Source organism: Corvus cornix, chromosome 1 (genome assembly GCF_000738735.6).
Source record: "Corvus cornix cornix isolate S_Up_H32 chromosome 1, ASM73873v5, whole genome shotgun sequence".
Classification (NCBI taxonomy): Eukaryota; Metazoa; Chordata; class Aves; order Passeriformes; family Corvidae; genus Corvus; species Corvus cornix.
This window is the reverse complement of record NC_046332.1, coordinates 49,008,721-49,030,617: the sequence shown is the minus strand read 5'-3', so window position 1 is coordinate 49,030,617 and position 21,897 is coordinate 49,008,721. Positions and strand designations below refer to the sequence as shown.

The window sequence follows — 21,897 nt, the reverse complement described above, 5'->3', positions numbered from 1 at the left end:
AGACACTATACTGAAATAAGAAGGAAACATGAATACATTTTTTTCCATTGAATGGCTTTGATTTTGACATTTTTCATGCATCTTATCTGTACATTACTTGAAAAATCAATTGTAAATGACTCTTTTGTTTCTTTCTGAGAGGAACTGGCAGATATATATAAAAAATAGAAGTATAATGTAGGAAGATTCCTCCATCAAGATTGGCATTTATATGATGCAAGCTTTGGATAAGGCAATGAGGAAAGACGGGGTGTTCTCCATTATAGTGCAGCTATATTTCACCAGTTGTATCAAGCAAGTAGCAGATGTGTAACAAGTTCAAAAAACACGACTGAAGATCTAGAGAGTTGCCCCCCCATCATGACACATTTTTACACTGAAAAAAGTGTATCATTTAGAGGGAGGTATGGCCAGATCACTGCCAGAGATAGCAGCATTTTGGCAACTCTTACCAGCTAGAACATGTTTTAGCAGCCCTAAGGGTGTTCTAATCTGTGGAATGGCACAACTGTTCCCTAACAGCCTGGGAAAGTCATTAAGTACAAAGTTCAGCATGAACCAAACACTAGGTTGGAAGTCCATCAGTAGCTCAAGTAGATTAAAGTTTCAGATGTTGATTATTTTCAAAACAGATGCAGTTGTTTTCTGTCTTGTTTTCAACATTTTTGGTAAATCTGCAGATTAAATAAGTCCTTCAGATAGACCCCAAAGTGTGGATTTTTTTTTATTTGCTCATTTTTATCTCAATGATCTATTATCTGATGATGGAGTGTAGAGGAAATTACCAAAGCATAACAGCATTTTAAACTGTGCAGTCTTTCCCACAATATTATTAATTATTAGCCTGTAATATGCTTTGGAGGGATCAAAAAAATAAGGTCCTATTCAGGAGCCATATTATAAACATGCAGAAAAAGATTGTCCCTCTTTTAATATGCTTCCGATAGAACTAGAAAAAAATGAGGGGGGAAAAAGAGACACCAAGAAGCATTGGAAGCTACTTAACACCACACTGAAATGGAGTGACAAAACAAAAAATGAACTGTTTCCCTGCACCCCGGTCCATTGCCCTCGTTACTACACTGTTCTGTCCCTCCACCCAACAGAGGACACTGCATTTGGGTATCTTACTTCTGTGTTCAGTCACAGAGAAAGCCTGGATGCAATGCAGCCTGAAAGAAGATTTATGGAGTAACACTGATCATTCACTGAAATAAAGGCTACAGAAGAGGCATAAACTGATATTAGACTTACTTAATTCAAAGATTAAACACAGTTTTGTAGCAAATACCATACTGTCTCTTAACACCCTACTTATCAGCTTGGATATATATTACATGAATAAAATGTTGACATTATTTTAATTAACTGTCTTAATGGTACAGTTAGGGGAAACTATTTTCATCATTAATTACCTCTGTCTCACTGTATCTGTATTCTAACACACAGAACTTGAAAGGTGTCAGTAACTGACTGGAAAAGGAGTAAAATAAAACATCTCACTGAGAATTTGGTTATAAACAAATCCCTTTCAACTATTATCACAAAAGCAAATACTAGCTGGGTTAATAACTAGTGCAAATCCTGTATTTTTATAGTTGTAAACATTAAAGTGCAATTAGGAATTTTACGTGCAGGCAAACCAAGCCTTCCTTGCTGACTTGAAATGAAAAAACTTTGCAGTTTCCTTACTCTCAGTCCCCAGCAAGGGCAAAGTTTGTGCATTTCAAATGGAGACTTGTAAAATAATAGTCTGAGAGGAAGCTCTTCTGAAGGCAAATGAGTAATTATTTATAAATATAAAATCTGTGGGTGTTCTGTGGCTTATCAGCTGCTCAGAAGAGTAGCAGGAGAAGATCCAAACCTTGGGCTCAAGTTCCCAACTTACCATCTGAGCTCCCAGGCACAGCACTTGAGGGAGGCAAGGGGAGCCTTTGAAGCACTTGCAAGGCCAGATTTGTATGTGAGAAAAATGGATGCCCTATTCTAACTAAATGTTGGAAAGTAATTATAACCAGTACCGAAATTCATATCCCAGTGCACGATGCAAAGGATGCTTCTTACTCAGGATTTTAGTAGGACCCTCCATACTGGCATTTATTACTTCAACAATAAATGCTTAAAGGATCAGTAATTAAATATTGTCTAGAAGCAAGTCTAACACTGCCAAAGAAAATTCCAGAATCTGCATACTTTAAAGTGTTATGTCTGCTCCCTGCCTAGATACTTCCCTCTGATTCTTATTTTATTAGTTAATAAAAATACCACATTTTATACAGTTTACACATAAACTTCATGCAACTATGACAAAAGCAATAACTTTAAAATGTAAATAAATGTAGTGTGATATCTATCAATTAAAGCCCATAAGAATTCAAACTAAATATGTAACTCTAGTGAAGCATAGAGTTCTGTGAATAAAATGGGAAGCAATTACATAAAAACAATAGGTTGGCTTTTCCACATATCCACAATTCAGTTTTTGAAAGGATCATTCTCAATCCTGATAGCTACTGATGTTTTTTGTGAGTTCACATGATTTAAATCAACTGATAATTAAGCATCCCAGATATTTTTTTCCCTTGAATGAACAAGTAAAAATGTGTTAAAATGTGGCTTGCCTTTCAAGTGTATATATTAAATTAGAGCTCATCCAGATATAAAGTGCAATACAAAATGTAGTAACTTACATGTCTAAATATCCCAATCTTCGTGTTTCTGACAAAAGTTACTACCAAATAATAAGACTTCCTGAAATTTAAAACTCTTTTGAGTCTATTTGTTCACTGACTCTAAAAATAAACAACATTTTGGTGATGCTGAGAAACCATCCAAAGGATATTTATAGCTAAGATTATGTACACTTCTTATCTAAGTGCTCAAGGTTTCACTGTGCAATTGTCTTTCGGGAATAAAATGTGAGTTTGAAAACTCACTTTCCCTACCACAACAGCCTGAATACCCAAAATGGTTATGAAAACTGGGTGTGAGGACTGAACAGGGTAGAACTACAAGAAAAATATGAAGTATTATGGGATAGTAATATTAGCTATGAATATAAATAAAGTAAGACAATGCTGGCGACACAGCTTACAGTCTCACCTTGAGGCACTGCAACAAATAAGGGCAGAGGAATAAAAACATAAAGATTGCATCAGTTGTACAAGGCAGTTGAATTTGGCCAGCCATTGCAGTTAGTCTACCACAGTATTCTTAGCAAGTTGACTTTTTTTGGGCAGTAAATAACAAAAAACAATCTCAAAGAGACGGGTGTCCTTTTCATGACATCTCGAACTTTTTTCCAGGGGTTGTTTCCTGTCTAGAATAACTACCATGTCCACTGCTCTAACAGGAAAGATATGCAAGGTCTCCTTACAGTTCAGATCTCTACAATCTGTGCTCTGCATGTGTCAAATGATCTCTCTGTGTCTCTAACCTCTGCTAGATGTCCACGTCACTAGAACTCTCTCCAGGAAACTTGCCTCACTAATAATTTTGGATTAAAGTGAAAAATGCTGCTGTTCAACACAGCTTGAAGCACACTGGTTTGATTCTGTTCCAGTGGGATACAGCTTAAATCCAAGCCTTATCACAAGATTACTTGGGTTTTTAATTAAGATTTGATTTTGATTACAGGCATGAAAAGCAAAGGGCATTTTGGAATATTACTATTTACATATAATATTTACAGAATTTGCAGCATTAATTTTGAGGTTCAGTGATGCAAATATACCCTGAGACAGTGTTCTGAGCACAGGCTGCCAGGTTTTCTACTTTAGCACTCTACTTCACCCGTCTAAACATCCATAGGATTCACACATGATTTTACCTACATCAAGAACATCTTCAGTTCCAAACACTGCAACATTCAAAGAAGCACAATTGACTTGTCATAAACAGTTTTCCAAAGTATACACTAATTAAGCTAAATGTTCCTGTTTCTTGCTGTTTCTCTGATGACTCATGATAGACAGAAATAGGGAAAAAGCCCCAAAATTATGTCTCCATGTTTCATAGGAACTACTGCTCTTTAGCACTCACGTAATCATGTCTTCAGGTTCTTTGTTAAGCATCTGTATGTTGGTTAACATCATGCACCGACCCACTTCCTTGTCAAGGTGTCTGAGTATGTTGTCCACGGCCTTCCTTACTTGAGAATAATATAATGACATACCTGCAAGAAAATGCATTTTTGTATAATTGGGGATATTTATAGATAGATATATATTCTGAAAAAGAAAGTTGCTTACTCATGCTGTGCTGCATAAAGTAAGAAAAATGTTTTCCTCATGAGATGGCATATTTCACTAGCAATAATATCCTGATCCAAAATCAGAGTATCTTGCCTGCTCCAAAAGGAATGCTTACATATCATACATAGAAACTGGAATACTGGCTCATCAAATAGCAATGAAATAGCTAATACAAGAATTTAATAGTGCAAGCATTCGGTATCAAATACTATCTTCAAATACTTCAAATACTTTAAATACTTCAACAGCAGTGGGCCTTACACTGTTTATTTTCTTCATATTACTACAGTGATCTAGCACAGTACAACACAGGTCTTTGCCACTGACATAGACCTCGTTTCATTCACATAACTTTGGGGACTTAATGAAGTGTGAAGGTGAGCAGCCAAATTTTTTTCTTTTTGCCAACAAAACCAGGCACCCTCAGGGCATGATGGAGAGGCTCTTCTACAGCACGGGATTCTTGCTCCGCATTGAAGCCCCAGACAGCAGTGCTATTAACTTAGGCACTTCAGTGCAACATTTTTTTACAGTCAGAAGTTTTGCCATTTTGAAAGTTTGAGATATTGCAATTAAAATGAGGCTATCAACAGAATCTTTGATAGTTATCAAAGCTGGCATGTCTTTTGAGCACAGGCACTGTTTTTAATAGGATGAATATCCATGAATAAATACAGCTATCAGCACTGAAAGACTAAAGGCTAGCTGTGTCTTTAACCCCTCCCAGAATACAGGGTTGCTACCACTTGTGGAGCACAACTAAGAACTTTTCAGAATAACCTAAGAAAAGCAGCATTTGTCAAACTAAACCACACATTTCATTAGAATGCACGATAAATGAAATGCTTACAATACAATCAAATTCCTAACAATAGTAAACTATTCTCAGGTGCTGAAGACATTTTCACCTCCATTCTCACCCAAGTTTCTATATTGTCCATTTTCTTACTTACCTATCATTTTAGCTTCCTCCTCTGTAAGAGTTTTGCTCAAATACGTTTTCTTCACTCTCAGAGTGTTTCCAGAGGGAAGGACAGCTCCAGTCACTGGCATTGGAGGTTCACCATCTTTTTGCTGCAAGCTATCAGCAATTACCAAGAAAGCTCTCAGGCCAATATTCATTCTCTGTAAAGTTTAGAAGATGTATGAGTATCATAATCAAATAATCATATTCTACTCATATTCTTCATTCACTTTGAAATTTTGAGAATGCACTTGGCAGCATTTTTTTCTGTATCTTCTCTACATTAACTAGTCTATTTCACAAAAACTGCCCATGAAATAAATAATGAATTCACATCTCCACTGTGAGCAGTGTTCTCAGAATTTTATTTTTAAGAATTTGCATTAGCATATTACCTTTTTATCTTCAGGATGAAACACCTGGATATGGCCTGTAGTTTAGTAATGCATCTTAAATGGACCTTCAGTTAAACATAAATGACCTACATCCATCATGAAAAAAAGATGAATAACTGTCTTGAAAGGCCCCAAGGTTGATCATACTGAGAGAAAAGTCTGGAATGATGTTCAATGCCAAAACTACTATGTGAAAATATTAGGAAGTAGAATTTAAGTGACCTGAATGCCTTCTGGGAATGCACCAGAGGAAAACTTGCAAGCTTTGCACTGCAGTGATTGAAAGACTAGAATGTTTTCAATTTCTCTGGAATGTGTGCCAAAAACTAAGAGGCTGTTCTACTGACAGTCTCCCCATTTACCTAGATAATGGGGATTTTTTTTAGAATGCTAACGTCTACGTACATAAAAAAGTGGCGCTATAATGTCTATTTTCAGACTTACAACGTTGTTGAGAAACAGTAAAACTTCAGATGCTGATTGAACAAGAAGCTAAGGACTATGTCCACCCCATCTCAGCTGGGCTAATACACAATGCTCTCTGTAGGACCTTTCTCAGTCAATGCTGCAGGTGGCTGACCTAGAGCATGGTGTGGACTACCTGCTCAAAAATTCTGTTTCATTCTTTTTTACTCTGCTACAGAAAGATGAAAGCTGTGTTCAAAGTAAAGCTTGCCTTTCATTTCTCCTGCCTTTGAAAGTAGAAAGTTTAATCTACTTTTCCACATTTTTTGTATCAAATGTAATTTTTGCAAGGCAATTCACTCTGTTTTAACATCTTAGTGAATAGATACAACAGTTTAATTCTGCAAGATTAATACAGACATGTTGTATGAGATGATCACAAATTATTTATAGGTTTTTTTGTGTTTATTCTTAATTTTCAAATGAAAATTTTTCCAAAATTTTAAGGAAATGCATCTTTCAAACAGATTTTTAAATTCTTTTAGTACTTATTTATATTTTGATTTTTAAAAAAAGTTTTTCAAATTTCTGATTCTGATTTTCTCTAGGAAAAGCACTAGAAAGCTGACTCATGACAGCGACACCAGTGGAGCTTTGCGGGTCAGAGTAGTAAAACTTCATTACAGTGTTTTCTTTTTCAAGCCTTCATGCATCACGTACTCTCAGCAAGACTGTTTTGAAAAACATTGAAATTGTTACAGAAAAATTGTTGTTACATTAAAATAGTTTAAGGCATTGCATTTAACAACAGCAGAGTGATAAGGACATACTGTGATCAGCAGTTTTATTTATACTTTTCTTTTTGTTTTATACATTTGCACTAGTTCACATTTGATATTCTTCACTGAGAAAACATGAGAAAGACATAAACAATGTGACATTTTACAGATAGAAGTTCACAGATGTATTTTACCAATAAATCAGATTCAAGCTTTGGCCTGAAAACTGGACAAAGGTGAAAGCATGCTTAGAATGTAACCAGGAAGTAAATGTAGCACAATACAATACATACTAACTGAAAAAAAAAAAGCAGATGTACATCATACCTCAGGGTTGAGACTGAAAGCTTTTGCTGGTTTTCCAACACAAAGGAAGTCAAAGATAATTTCTTTCATTGCAAAATCTAAGCGTTCCTAAAATAGCAAAAATACTGCAAATCATTAAGCTGCTCACTTCTGCTACTTATTTTCATTAAGGCTACAGAATGTTGAAAACCAGTTTAATCAGGGTTTATTTAAATATATGGAAAAACGGATTTTCAGAAGTACGCAGAACATATTACCAGATCTAAGCTTTTAACATTGCTTTATGTTGACAAAATCAAAAATGTATAGCATTTAAATAGAAAATGATCCATTTTGGAAATACAGCTTTTAATTATTTCATTTAAACTGTGGTAATTATGGTACTAACACAGTATTTTACATAAAGAGAGCTTGTTCACAGATGGCACAGTTAAGGGAAGATTTTAAGCATCTGTTTGATTCATTCCTATTCAGAGACTTTAAGTATGTGCTTAAGTGCTTTGCTCAATGGGAAAATTTTCTGAATTTAAGTCACAAAAGAAATGAAACTTCCAGCACTGCAGGTTAGTTTATTTTAGCAGTTCCCAATGGAACTGATGAAAACTACGTGTCATTTCCACGCTGAACTTGGCTGACATCTGACTTACTGATTTGAAAGCAGTGCAACTTATTGTCCTATACAGCAGGGATGATTCAGTATCAGGATGAAACATGGCTTACTATTCTGAACTTTTTTGACAGTCAGAGTGTGTCAACAAATTCATCTTCTGTCTTGTTGGAAATTAAAAAAACTACATTTCAGTTGAACTAAACCTATTTTTATCAATTTTCAATGGAATGAGGTTACTCAAAACCTGTTGCTAAAAAGAAGTTTGCCCCAGTTCGGTCTATAATTTCATCATTCCCTAGATGAAAGATAACGTCAACAGGGCTGCAAAAAATTCAGTCATTAGAAGTTCACTTATTTGTTCATTTGTTATTGGGAAAACAAGTTGTTCGTTACATGGAAAGACATATGCATGGCTCTCCCATACCTGTGCAATAAACTGTATTATCTTCACGAAGATGTTTAGAGGCATATCTCTTGGCACAACACCCCGGGACCCTTTTGGGAAAAGGGTTGTGACAATAGTAATAAGTCGGCTGCAAAAGAAAAAGAAACATTAGACACTTCTGGACCTTGCAGACCTTCACTTACCATCACACTCCATCTAGAAAGACCAGAAAATATTTCCTTTGAAATGAAAATGTAATGGGGTATCTTGTTCTGACCCTTTGCTATGGATTCAACGTAATTATTTTATTTCATTACTATATTACAAGTAAAAATAAACCAATCAATGGCCACTACAAAAGTATTTTTAACTTACACTGAACAAAGAGTGACTTCTAATTTTTCCAAAAGCAGGAACACTTTATACAGTAACTTTTATAGGTGACAGAATAACTGATACTGCCACAAAATGGAATATTTTGTTGTGCACAGTTGAGTTTCTTATTTCACAACAGAAACAGGTTCAATTTGAAAGAATTCAGGAGAACTATAAAACCCTTCATTGGCAACATCCACTCTACGAAGGATTTTCATTACAAATAAAGCATTTTACCTTTGGGTAGCTGTGTTGCTTTCACATTTAATTCTGATCATGTAAACCCACAGTAGTCTGTACAGAGATTCCAGTGCAACTCGAGCCATTTTTGGGTCCTTGTTCTAGACAAACATATAAGAAAAAACTTCAGGCACAAATTAGCAAGGAAATTCAGCACTTAATGGATGCCAAGGTTCAGCATTTTGATAATGAAATGACAGCCTCACAGCTGCTCAGTGCTCCACTCCTGCAGCTGTAGGATGCTTATGCATCTGACCTGCCTCTGTTATTATTTAAGTTGTTGAAAAACCCAAGTATCAAGTTAGTTAAATTAGATACATTACAATTTAAAATCTCTGTTTGAAAGCCCCTCAGTTTGACTATGAAAAGAAAACCTAATACTCAGTAGATTCCATCAATTCAAAAGTTGCTGGCCTGGGATGGAGGCATAGTATGAAGAACAGATAAAGGAACGTACCACACATACTCAAAAGTGAAAGGACAAAAATCTGTGGATGCTCAGGCTGGCCTAGTTAACATGGCATCTGTGACCAGCTGGACTGAATTGGTTTATCTGTCTGGATTGCTGTTTATTTTTGGAAACTAGTACAAGATTGTCTTTGGGTCTCTTCAGTCATATGCAGTTTTCTGCTTCTGTGGCAGTTGTAAGGGCTGTCTGAGTGCAGACAGGGACAAGTAAGTGCAGTCCAATCAGATGGTCTCCCTCATGATGAGCCATCCGCTGGGTTAAATTTTGAAGGAGTCCAGTACACTTCGACCTGAGATAAGGTTTGTCTGGCTCACAGAACAAATCTCCATGGCAAAAATCTGAGATATTTTCGGCAGACAAATGTTGAGTCATGGATCAAAGACAGCGGTTTGATCAAAGAAACTGCAACTGATGCCATCAGTAATTCCTGAATGTGTATTGGTCTGGGTCCTGCAAAATGATGGGAAGACAATTCGCCAGTGATATAGGAGATGACTTCAACTTTCAATGTGTCATTTGTCACAAGCTTAGGAACAGAAATACTGTCCTTGGGCTGCAATTTCCATTTAACTCCTTGACACACATTTTATGCAATAAAGCTTTATATGGACAGAAAACTGAATATAATTTTTTGTTTACTATTGCAGCATACAACCATTGTCACACATGTTTAGAATAAGTAGTAAAAGGAAAGCCAGACTTTACCCGGCCCATTAATATCTGCAAGATTTTAAAATAAAAAAAATTTTTACAATCAATTTGTTTATTAACCTGTTTACTTTCAATCCATTTTTGATCAGGTATAATCATGTCGGTCCTTGTACACTTCAGACCTAAGAATTTGATTTCTTGAGCAGGTGATGAAGTATATTTATCAAAGTTTATTCTTATTCCAAAGCTTTCAAGAAAACAGCAGGCTGTGGCTAACCAAGTTATGGTAACAAGAGACTGTGTAGCAGAGGAGGAAGCTATCTGTTAGCAAATGTCCAAATATCCCAGTGATGAGATAGTTAGCTGTGAGGGCCATTGAGAAAGAAGGAGGAGAAAAGGGCTGAGACCAATATTATTGGAGTTTTCAAAAAATAGTAGACCAGTTTCCTGTCAGAACAGCAAGCTGTGTGGCAGAAACAGGATTAAGAGGAAGATGATAAAAACCCTAAGATACGTCATGGGTGTGTCCATGAACAGGATCTGTCCAAGTTCATGGTGGTACTTGGAAATTCCCAGTACTTTAGAAAGCACACAGTGCTTCACCCTTTGGAAAACTAAGAGAAGTCCACCACCAATTCAGTCTCCTTAATATTTCAAGATTTTTGTCAACAAGAAAAACCCAGCCAATAATCCTGTCAGAACAAGGAGTATTTGCCCTAATACACCTGACATCATTTTCACTTTCCAACAGGATGTACTGGCAGTGGATGTGGTTTCTTTACTATTGCTGGTAGTGCCAAACTCAGTGCTGGTGTTGAAGAATGTGTCAAAGGCCTTTTGAACATGGTAGCAATTGGTGGCAGAGCTCTACCCAGATCCACTCTGGTTCTTGATTGGTAAATGCTGCTGGCTTTTATCTGTTGCTGTTGCTCTTCTAGAAATTTCTTTTTCAATGCCTCTGCCTCTTTTCCTCTGACTGGAGGAAGAGCAACTGGACTGCCAGGAGTGAGGCCCATTTTCTTTAATTGCTGCATTTCTTTTTTCCAGTAATATGGCATTAAGTCTAGCCCATCCAGACCGAAGGGATATTGTTTTGGTACCCATGGATTCATTCCTGGGACAGGTGTTGTTTGACCCATTTTTTGTAAAGTAAGTTCTGCACTCTTGGCTCAAATTGTACTGAGGCTTTTTTTTCCATTGTCCCAGGTTGTTTGGAAACAAGGAACAGTTGCTCCCACTGAAAAAATTTTCCTTCTAAATGAAACATAGAGCTTTGACTCTCTCCTATGTAGAATTCCTGCCTTGAACAGTTTTTTGCCAATGAAGTTCAGTTAACAATAAATGTTCCCTTTCAAAACCAGGATACTCATTAACTTTCACACCACTGTCTTGGGGTGACTTTATGATACTGTATCCCCTATTGCCTGCTCTATGCCAGACATGAATCCTGTGCCTTTCTGCGTCTTTAAGCCGGGTCCGAAAGAAAAAGGGGGGGGGGGAAAGCCGAGTGAATTCTTCAGAGCAGTTTGTGTTCAAGGACTCATAGACCTCGCTGTGTTCTCACCGCTGCAGAGCTGAGGAAGCACCTTCCTGCTTTTTCCCCAGCTCTCAGCTCCTTTTCTCAGGAGAGAGACGGAGAGTTAAACTTCTCTGCGTTTTAGCTAGCCTGCTAACTGAGGCAAGAACTTTTTCCTGGAACTGTAGCTTCTTCTTCTTCTCCTGGAACTGTTCAGGAACACCAGAACATCACCAGGAGGCCCGACACTACGGCCTGGAGGAGCCCAGGCCACACCCCAGCTCCGGAGAGAGCAGAGCCACACCTACAGAGGGGACTCCAAATCTACCAGGTCTTCTCTGCAGCAAGAGGTTTTACTATTTAACATTATTCGTTCTATTTCGTGCCTGTGTATACCCTGCTTGTTAAATAAACAGCTTTTTTTCACTTTCCTCCAAGAAATTTCTTTCTGAACATGGTGGGGGAGGGGCTGCTGAAACCTGCCTTCTATTAGAGGACCTGTTCATTTTGGACGTTTCCTCCTAATTTGCCCCAAACCGAGACAACCACATTCAACAGGATGGTAGGAAATGTCCTTTGGCCAGAATGTGGCTATGGTCAAATATTTCCATGCTCTGGCAGAAATTTCCTTTATTAATTCAAGAGAAAAGTTTGTTTCCATAAAATCAGAGATTTGCTAGTTTATATTAAAATCAGAAATATGATTAGAATATAAACCTTTTAGCTTTTTTAGTGTATGCTTGACCTTATTTTGGGAAGGAGACTGTGCTCTATGGAGTGTGGAGGCTCTTGAGAAACCAAATAGATTATGTGGTTTGAGGGAGGCCACACATGGTGATGGTCCCATATACCATGTTGATGTGCACAACTCTCCTGCTAACAGACGGATTTCCAGCTCTTCTTCCAGCTGTGAGTTTGGCTTGGGTTTTAAGGTGCCCATCTGTCTGGTGAAGAGATTGTTTCAATGGTTGGGGCATCACTTTCTCTGTACTGAGAAGGTAGTGGCCAAACACTTTCTTAATTTAGTCACATTTTCAGCTATGTTGGATCAGTTTTGGTATGTCACTCAACCTAATAACTTTCATCAGCAATTCTGTCTGTTTCACAGGTGTTTGACTCAGGCTTGGTTTAAGCTAGAGGAACAGTAGAAATTCACACTAGGCCCAAGATATCCTTTTTTTGCTACTGAAAAAATCTGCACAGATAAGAACTTGTACTGTCAGGAATAAAATTATGTATGGGAACAGATAATAGCAGTAACTCAGCACATTTACCTAAGAAGGCTATGCAACAGATCAGTAGTGCATACCGAAGTTTCAATATAACATTAAAACCAGGATATACTAACCTTGAGATTGGACAGGCAGTTGTTGAGGAAAATATGCCATCTGTTTAAAAAGAACTGCTTCTGACTGACACAAAGCAGGCAGGTTACCAAAGGGTACAAAGCCTAATAAGGAAATGGATGTCGATACAGTGTTATTTGCATGTCTACACAACACAAAAGTAACTTACTAGAGCTACTGTAAACTTGAAGTTCTAACTCCTCCATTTTGGGCAATACAAGTTAGCCAACATAAATACATTAATCAGTGGTACAACTTATAAGGAGCCTTCTCAAAAGCTGTTACAGACATGTTTCATGGATGAACTAAAACCAACCAAATGTGTACTCATAGCAGTATAAGAAATCCCAAAGATAGGGCACAATTTTATAGACTCTCAGGGCTAAGTTATGTCAGTTTACTGAGAAATAATAGCATGGAAATAACTAAACTTTATTATTATAAAAACAGGACCCACAGAGATCATTGGAACTTGTGAATCAGAGGACTACTACTCCTCCAAATCTGCAGTCACAATACTTACCGAGAGACACAACAAGCCCCCTAAAGAACTGTGTTAAAATATAGGGAATGCCCGGATCTGCTGGGAGTTACCCCTTGTGAAGTGAAAACCAAAAAGAAGCAAAGTAGAAAACAGAATCTGAAATACTGGAACACAGTCCCTTTGTCAACACTTACTTTAACATTTATCTTGTAAATGTTACACTAAAAAAATAAGCTAAAATGCACCTATTAATTTTGAAACTGACTCCAGTATTTCAGTAAGACTAAGGTTTTAGTTGTATTGCTAATATATCCTGTCAGGATGTAAAAGGTGTTAATCAAAAATAAGGTAACGTTCACTTTAAAATTAATTATTCTAAAAGTTATCTCTAACTTCTAACTTCAGTCACAGCTCAAAGAATAAACGCATCACAAATCTCAGCTTCTGTTCCCTCAACATGCAACATAAACTGTCTATAGCTAGGTTAAATGTAATTTCTTGAGCAAATGGCAAATGCACATTAGATTTTATCATGTCCAAAATACATATGGGAGAGGATAACTGAAGTCTTCTCACAGAAGACTTTCTTACTATACAGTTGAGTATTTGATGGGATCACAGAGTTTAGTAACATTCCAAGAGTGTCACAACCCATCCTAAGGAAGATCCCTAGAAGGGAAGATAAAGCTTCTCCTGGAATTTCCTAATTCTCTCCATTCACTACCAGAAGAACCTTAATGACTAGCTCATACGAGGTACTTTTAGATACAAAATGGAGCAAGATTAATTCCCCCATCCCATCTGTACAGTTAGTGCATGGATTCACCAAACACTGATCTTGGTCCTGTTCAGACTTTAAGGAGTGTGCTTTCTTCCTGGAAGCCTGGAAATATGCACTGCAGCTATTTCTGTCAACTGTTTGCCTTTCCCCTCCTCCTCCTCCTTGCAATGTTTGTATTTCTAATCACACCCTCACAAGAATCTATTCTATTTTGTCACTTTTAACTATGTAGCCTCCAGTGTGGTATGTGTAGACAAGCAATCAAATGCAAAGGCCCAGCTGCACAATCCTTTCTCAAGAACGTGGTATTGACTTTGGCAAGTCTGGCCACAGTTTGGGAAGTTCTATTTCATGTAAAAACTGTACAGAAAAGCTCTACCCTCCTGCAGCTACAACAATGTTTTATTAACTCAGTAGAGTGGAACAGAGCCACACAAACACAAGCAGAGTGAAATTAGAAATCCATCTCAAGCCTCCTGCTAATTCAAACTGGATCGGGACTGCACCCCAGGGGATGCTCTGACTGTCCCCTGGGAATGTTTTAACAGGCAGAGAGCTCAAGCACACTCCTGCAGTCCTCCCAGCAGTTTCACTAGCTCCAGTCACCAGCATTTGCCGAAAGAACTGGAAACAGGGAAGTCTTTTTGACTTTCCCCTAGAATGAGGGAGGACAAATGACAAACTTTCTTTACTTAAAAGGTTCAAGACTTCAAAATAAATTAGCTAATGCCACACTGCTGGCGAGCGCTGACCCAGTTGGAGAGACAGACTGCTTAAGGTAGCCAGCATCAAACTGACTCAGATCCTCATTTAATTCAGATCATCTCATGATTCCAAAAATACACTGCAGTGCCACTGTTCATCTCACACACAAAAAAATGAAATAGGGATCTACACAGTAGCCAAGTTATGGATTTAAAAGGGCATGTGTTATACATTTTTTTCTTCCTACAATGTATTATTTAAGCCCTGTGAAAGAGTTGTTCCCACATGCCTCATTTGTTCTTGCTTGACAAGAAGTGAACTCTATTCTTTCTCCTCTTCTCCTAATGTTTACACATAATAACTATGAGAAAACCTAACCATTTAATAATCACAGAACCAGAAGGTGAAAACATGTTTGACTTAGATTAATTTAGATCATATTATGAGTAAAGTAAGCACAGTTATTTTCTGTGAACACAATAATCTTCCCTGCAAATAGAAATGTATTGGTTATAGGCAAATGCAGATAAAACATTTTGCAATTTCCCAAGAGTCTTGCTCAGAAACATTTGTGACAAAGAATTTTAACCTCTGCTTCTTAGGGTTACTAACCAATGAGTGTTTCTTTCGTGATGAAAGTTCAAGCGTTGTATCATACAGGCTTTCAACAAAGTTCCTCAGACAGGGGACATTCACCTCATTTTTAACAGCCTGAAAGAAAATTTCATGTTAGTAAAACACTATATCACAAGCTTTTTATCTAATTTTAAAAAATTATGCAAACAACATCAAAAATAAACTCACAGCAGCTACGGGGACAAGAATTTCAACAAACAGTCCTGCCAGGGCATGCTTGATATCTTTGTCTTTAACTTCAAGGAAATAATGTGCACATTCCTAAATAAAAAAAACCACAAAAACAAACAAGAAACATAAATTGCATATCAGCTGGAATAAAGACCTCTGAATGTTTGCTGAATGCGTATCATGTGGCAGTGACTATTTTTATCCTGCAAATCCCACTGAAAACATTTGCCTCTTAACTTCTAAATCTGCATTTTGCAGCAAGCATAAAGCAGGACATAAGTCAAGATCAAGAAGCTGTTACTCTAATCCAGAAACTCTCCACTGATTCCAGCTGTGCCTGGTGATGTTTTGGACTGAAAATGGAGCTGGACTCAGGGGCTGACCTCATGCCTTCCTTATGTGTATCTTCAGGAGTAACACTGATAGTCAACAGAGACTGCTTTACACAATGCTTTGAGAGGCCAGAAAAGGAATGCAATTCTCTGGTAAGATACACAAGGCAATGAACAAACTTATTGTAAATATTTTTGAATAAATTTCATTGCTGGGATTCGTTGCATATTAAGGGTCAATATGGAATTGTGCTATGTGAGGACAATTTCCAGCCTGCAACTGGGGATTCAGAGAGAAAGTAAAAACAGACTTTGTCCTAAACATGCAGCAAACTACTCTCCAGACAGCTGTGTTGCTCAGGAAGTGAGGGAGGGGAGATAAGCATCCACCCACTTGTGTCTACAACTTCTCTGAGGATGACAAATCCTCCAAAGTTACTTCTTCTCCAGGTTCAAGGCCCAAACAACCGCTGACTTTATAAGGAAGGTCCCCACTGACCATTTTTTCTGCACATTTATGCAGAGCAGTTTACACCTCAGATAATGCATAACTTTTCCTTTGTGCAAACAGGATTATACAATACATGGCTTCAGTCACTCCAACCAGCCTTCCTGAGGTGCTTCTGCACTCCTTGGGGGAAGGCAGGCTCTTATGGAGTTCACTCCTGAAATTAGCTCACCTGTTGAAAGTGTCTCTCTCTACTACAGCAGCACTGGTGTGACAGAGCCTTTAAATGAAACATTGCATGGAGATACTCAAACAGACAAACTGCCCAAAGAGTTGAAATGTACTTCACCAAACTGAGCAACCCAGGTTTTCCGACATGTACAGTGCATCTTATGATGCAGAGTAGTAAATGTAAGAATTAATTTAGTGCTGAGATATTGTAGCAGAGGAAGGTAGAGATCCAAATTTTCAGTTCTACTATATAAGAGTTTTACCACAGATTTCAGTAGTAGTAAACACTGGATAAAGCTGTGCCACAAACTCATTCACTCATCAAGTCATGGGCACTGAACACACATTACTTTGATATTTTGCCAGTTCTGGATAACTTAGTTTAAGTCGACACTTACTGGTATGAGTCTACATAATTAGGAGTAAGGTAAGAAGAAAAATTACCTGCTTCTATGTTGTTAAGTATGTCTTAAATGTGCTATTAAATATGGTTTAGAATATATTGCAAAGCCGATACAGAGCGTTCTTCCTGTTCAGGACTTAAGAGAAATAGCTCAGTGTGTTTGTATGCCTGTATATCTATATTCCAATGCCAAATCCTTACTTGAGGGCATCTAACATTGATTTGTTTTCTCCATTCACACCATCAATATGCTAATCTTTACATAGAGGTTTACATAAAACATTTATTTTACTGGATGAGTTGCTACAAACCATGTAACCACGCGGGTGATCCCAACAGAAAACAGGGGAATAGAAACATTAAGCTAAAGAAACCTGCTGGTGGGAACAGAACCAATTGTACATTACCAGCAAGAATGTTGAAACATGAAATAGTTTCTTGCCTTTTGCAAAATCATGCAATCTATTAATTTAAAGCATTCATTATAGTAAAACTATGCTCTGTACTAGTGACTTTTAAACGAGCAGGGTACAGAATGCACCCTACAGGAAGCAGAGTGAAGGTGTCGTGAAAGGACACAACACATCCAAAGGAAATTCCATCCAGCTTTTGCCCCATTCTTTGTCTCTTCCTCAGTGTTTTCCTCCATCAGAAGTTTCTTTCTTTCCTGGCAACTGTGTCAGCGTTGGAAGATTCACTTTGCAGGCAGTGAGCAGCTAGGGAGACACATCTAGGCAGTGACACAGGGCAAGGGACAGCTGTGGGACAGTGGGGTGCAAGGTCTGGGGTCTACAAAACAAAACTCTTCTAGCTGGAGGGTGAGATGTAGGGACTAGAGGTATATATATGACTGATGAAAAGTTGGTATGGAACAACACTCTCCAGAGACTGGAGCACTGAGGGGTTCAGAACAAGCAGAAAGTAGCTGCACATAGGTTTATGTGGAAATGACACATTGAAAATCTCCTAGAGTATTACACGAAAGATAAAGGCTAGCCAATTCAAAAAGCTCTGGAAATCACAGTTATACACTTAAGAATTTTACCTGCATAAACTGAAGAGAAGCTTCAAAGTCTTCCACAGGATACATCTTAATGCGAAAGAATTTCATTCCCATTATAAGACTGATAATGCTTTGAACTACATATGGGCTTTGTTCTTTATGCCGCAACTCTTTTAGCTCTGCCATAAATTTCTTCTTTACAGCAGGAAATCTATGAATTCAGATGGGTTAGTTCCAAAAAGTTCAAAATCAATATCTGAAATGTATTGTAAAGTATATAAATTGGGATAAACCTAAAGAAGATAAAACTTAGGTTGTATAAAAATACCATTTCACTCACTATTTGAAAGATTTTTTTTGTTTAGCTTTCTTTCACTTCTAACAAACTGAGAAAATGAAGCATACAGCCTGATCTTAGTCCCTCTAGATAACCACATATTTCAAATTATTTTATTACCATGCACCTCTTCTACATAAGACCTAACAATATCATTTAAATAACCCCTTCACACGTTTTTCAAAAATCCATGATGAAAGATAGTTATCTTGCAAGTACATGCATATTTTCAAAAGAAAATGTTTATATTATAACCCTGAAAATATTCAGACAGGCAGTTTGTCCCTTCAGTTTTTTTTTCCTAAAAGCCATTACAGTAACACTTAAGCATTAATAACTACAACAACATGGGGTAGAGGGCTCTGTTTTGGTCTCCCCCATGAATATATTGAAGGTGTCTTTGGAGACCATTGTCCAATGATATATAGAAAGACCATCCAACAGGACCTCCTGCCCTTTTTAAGACAAATTGAAAATAATGTAATTTTCATGGCTAGGTGTAAAATGTAACACACTTTTGTTACCACCCTTGATAGACAACACAAGTGAATTGAAAGAAACACGTTAGCAGGAAGAGTCCTTCAGTGATAGAAACATCTTAGCAAAGCCCTTCAGAACTCTGACAGTCAACTTGAAGCTTTGGATACAGATTCAACTTTTCCTTCTGCATTTGACCCAGACAGTTTAGCAGACCGGGTAAGGCCTTAGCTGAATTTACATGATTGCCAGAAACTCAAACTGTTTTAGCCACATCAAGCCAAACTGACTGGTTTTGTAGAGCTGAGACTCACCCTCAGCAACACCAAAATGTCAGGAGACAGATAGCATTACATCAGGACAGTAAAATTCATCCTCTGCTTAGTTATGGTTTAAGTGTATGATGAGATGTTATATTGGGTACTTGAGAGTCTGAGCTTCACAGTTTTCAGACTCAAAATTTAAGATCTGACCCACAAAGTATTTTATGTCATCTGTCCGAAGAAGGACGAAGGGTTCAGAAGGAGATGCATTAAGTTCTGAGCTGAAATAACTGCAGAGAACCTTAATATTGTTGCTATGTAGGAGGATAGCCATTTATAGGTTTGCCCAGCCAAAGAAAAATAGCATCTACAAAAAAACTAGTTAAAATAGCTTTATTCAGCCCTTTGGGCTTTCTACAGACGTCATTGCTGAGATAGAAAAAATAATGTTGCTGTAGTTGAGTTGAATTTATTTGGTATCACTGGACTAGATGCAGAAAGCCTGTGATTCTCTAGAGGCCTATGTTCTAGAACATCTGGATAAATAGAAGGCCAATGAACTGAAATGACTTATTCCTACAGAATATTTAAAGAAAGTGAGAAAATCAGAATATTCACATACTAAGCAAGTAGACTTTGTCATATTTACGGGGGAAATAATATATTGAATTTTGCTTACTTTGCTTGAGCTAGAACACCTATTACTTCTGCATACAAATCTGCAACAATGTGCATATTTCCAGTGTTAGGACCAAGGTACCTAGCAAGAGAGAAAAACAATTCTCAGCTGAGAAAGCATACTGTTTAAACCACAACTACTAAAAAAATAAGGAAGTATCTTTCACATAGAATTTTTGCATGAAAAAGAGCCTTACCCTTCTTTGTACTTAAAGTGCTTGAAAGCCAAGTTAATGACATCATTTACCAAACTGTCTATTACAGGATGAAGTGGAATCTGTAAACACAAAATAAAATATAACAAGTACACATATATTACGCTAGTGCTAGTATTACTCATGAATATCAACCATTCAGAAAGGTATCAGTTAAAATAGCATGTACCTAATAAAATAGCTAAAATGAGCCAGTCACTTAAGCTTTATTTAGTTTTGGAGAGAAATACTTTAGCTCCAAAGACTTGGCAAAGTCAAGTCTTTATGAGCACAGAATACTACTTATACTACAGGTGCAAGAAAGACAGCAATGAACTAGCATGCAGACTGTACGTAAAGTTTTTATTATAATCTTAAAGATGCAAATAGAAAGAACCCCAAAATTCACTTGCATTGGTAATTTCCATCATTTATTAGTTAATAGATAATGTAAGAACTCATACCTGTTTCAAAACTTCTATTAATACTAAAGAAAAAATAAAATCAATAGCCAGATCTCTTCTCTCCATTAAATAGTCCCTCTGCTGTTCATCACTGCAAAATCAAACCAAGAAACACAATATTTTGGAGATGTGTCATAATTCATATTATATGCCTTCTTCAGTTACACAAATACAGATAACAGGGAATTGTGTTCTACCTTTCAAACTGCAGTCCAGCATTCCAGAAAGTAATGTACTGTTATATTCTTAAAATCTGAGATAAACAGACCAAATCTAACTTGTTACTGTGACATTGTTTCAAATGCTTAAATATCACTGTCCATTTCCTCCCTCTTTTTTCCCAGTTAAAGACAACAATAAAAAACCAAAACAAAACCAAGGAAACTTGTTGGTTCTGTATTCTAACAAACGGATTTCATTTCAAATTCCTCACTGATGACACCCTTTAGACCATCCTTAATTATTCCAAAGTGTTTTGGAGGCAAATGTACTTTGTGCTATCAAATTAATATTCAGACTTGTCATGAATTTTGAAAAATGCCTTAAAAGCACCAATGGAGAATTCACAACCACACTACAACACACATCTTCTAAAAACTGTTCCAGTGTTAAATTTTTAACTTTGGCAACATTTGTCAAATGATTCAAAAACATCTTTCGTACAGAACAAACACAGAGGAATAAAAGTGTGAGGTGAATATCTTGCAATAAAAATACCAAAAAATACCTATTTGGATCACCTGATCAAAGTTTCAAAGTGTGCTGAAAAGGTAACATGAAATATACAGTACTTTTTGTAAAATTGAACATTAAAGGAACAGTTCTGCAGTCCATTTGAAGCACTTAGCATGATTTCAGTGGGATTTTTGTGTAAATTCAGCACAATTCTCATAAACATTTAGAGTTTTAGTGATTTCAATTGTACTTATGTGTTTGTAATAAAACAGGCATTTAAGAGTACAGCTTGATCAGTGATGAAGTAAGTTAATTGCATTTTGGTTTCCTTGGTTTTACATTAACTGGAGAAAGGACTGGTTATACATTCTTTCTGTAACACCACCAATTGAAAGAGTGGCCTTGTTTCACTGCTAAACTGACTTTCAGCTACATTTTGGGCAGAGTTCCTGAAGACAGCTATTTATGAGCAGGTAGTTGTGTGAGAGAAAGCAGCAATTCAAGGAGAGGATTCATCTCACCCAAAAGCAGACATCTAATTAATGAACTATGTCCTCATACTGCCTACTGACATAAAGAGTCTAATTCAGGTCCATTTCTACCTTGGCATCTAAACCTAGCTCCCACCCCTTTGTTCTAGCTACTGCCTTTTATAGTTATGGGGTTTTAATATAATCCTAACGTGAAGAATTGCCTATGCACTTCCAAACACCAGGTCTGACAATGTTGATTCTCCTGCTGTTTCATTGAAGTGTGTAAATGTAGTACTGAAATAGCCAGAAAACCTCTAGGTTTGAAGAATATACCTGAACCACACTGCCAGACCTCAAAATAACAAAGATCAGCCTGCTGCCTTATTACTGACAAACTACTGATATCATTATTTTTGTGTGCTTGTAACTTTTAAGAGGTGTGTTGCTG

General features: G+C 37.1%; 1 protein-coding gene across 10 annotated transcripts in view; it reads right to left on the bottom strand.

Annotated features, from left to right (window-relative positions):
- FRY (FRY microtubule binding protein) overlaps window positions 1–21,897 on the bottom strand; it is a 198,884-nt gene that overhangs the window by 85,441 nt on the left and 91,546 nt on the right. For all 10 annotated transcript variants that reach the window (XM_010400303.4, XM_039566159.1, XM_039566166.1 and 7 more), the window contains exons 5-16: window positions 20,302–20,392; window positions 19,841–19,920; window positions 19,645–19,725; window positions 17,931–18,099; window positions 15,469–15,561; window positions 15,277–15,375; window positions 12,697–12,798; window positions 8,710–8,813; window positions 8,137–8,245; window positions 7,124–7,210; window positions 5,207–5,378; window positions 4,042–4,174 (exon numbers count right to left, since the gene is read on the bottom strand). In XM_010400303.4, coding sequence (XP_010398605.3) covers window positions 4,042–4,174; window positions 5,207–5,378; window positions 7,124–7,210; window positions 8,137–8,245; window positions 8,710–8,813; window positions 12,697–12,798; window positions 15,277–15,375; window positions 15,469–15,561; window positions 17,931–18,099; window positions 19,645–19,725; window positions 19,841–19,920; window positions 20,302–20,392 — 1,320 coding nt within the window. The remainder of the gene's footprint in view (window positions 1–4,041; window positions 4,175–5,206; window positions 5,379–7,123; window positions 7,211–8,136; window positions 8,246–8,709; window positions 8,814–12,696; window positions 12,799–15,276; window positions 15,376–15,468; window positions 15,562–17,930; window positions 18,100–19,644; window positions 19,726–19,840; window positions 19,921–20,301; window positions 20,393–21,897) is intronic.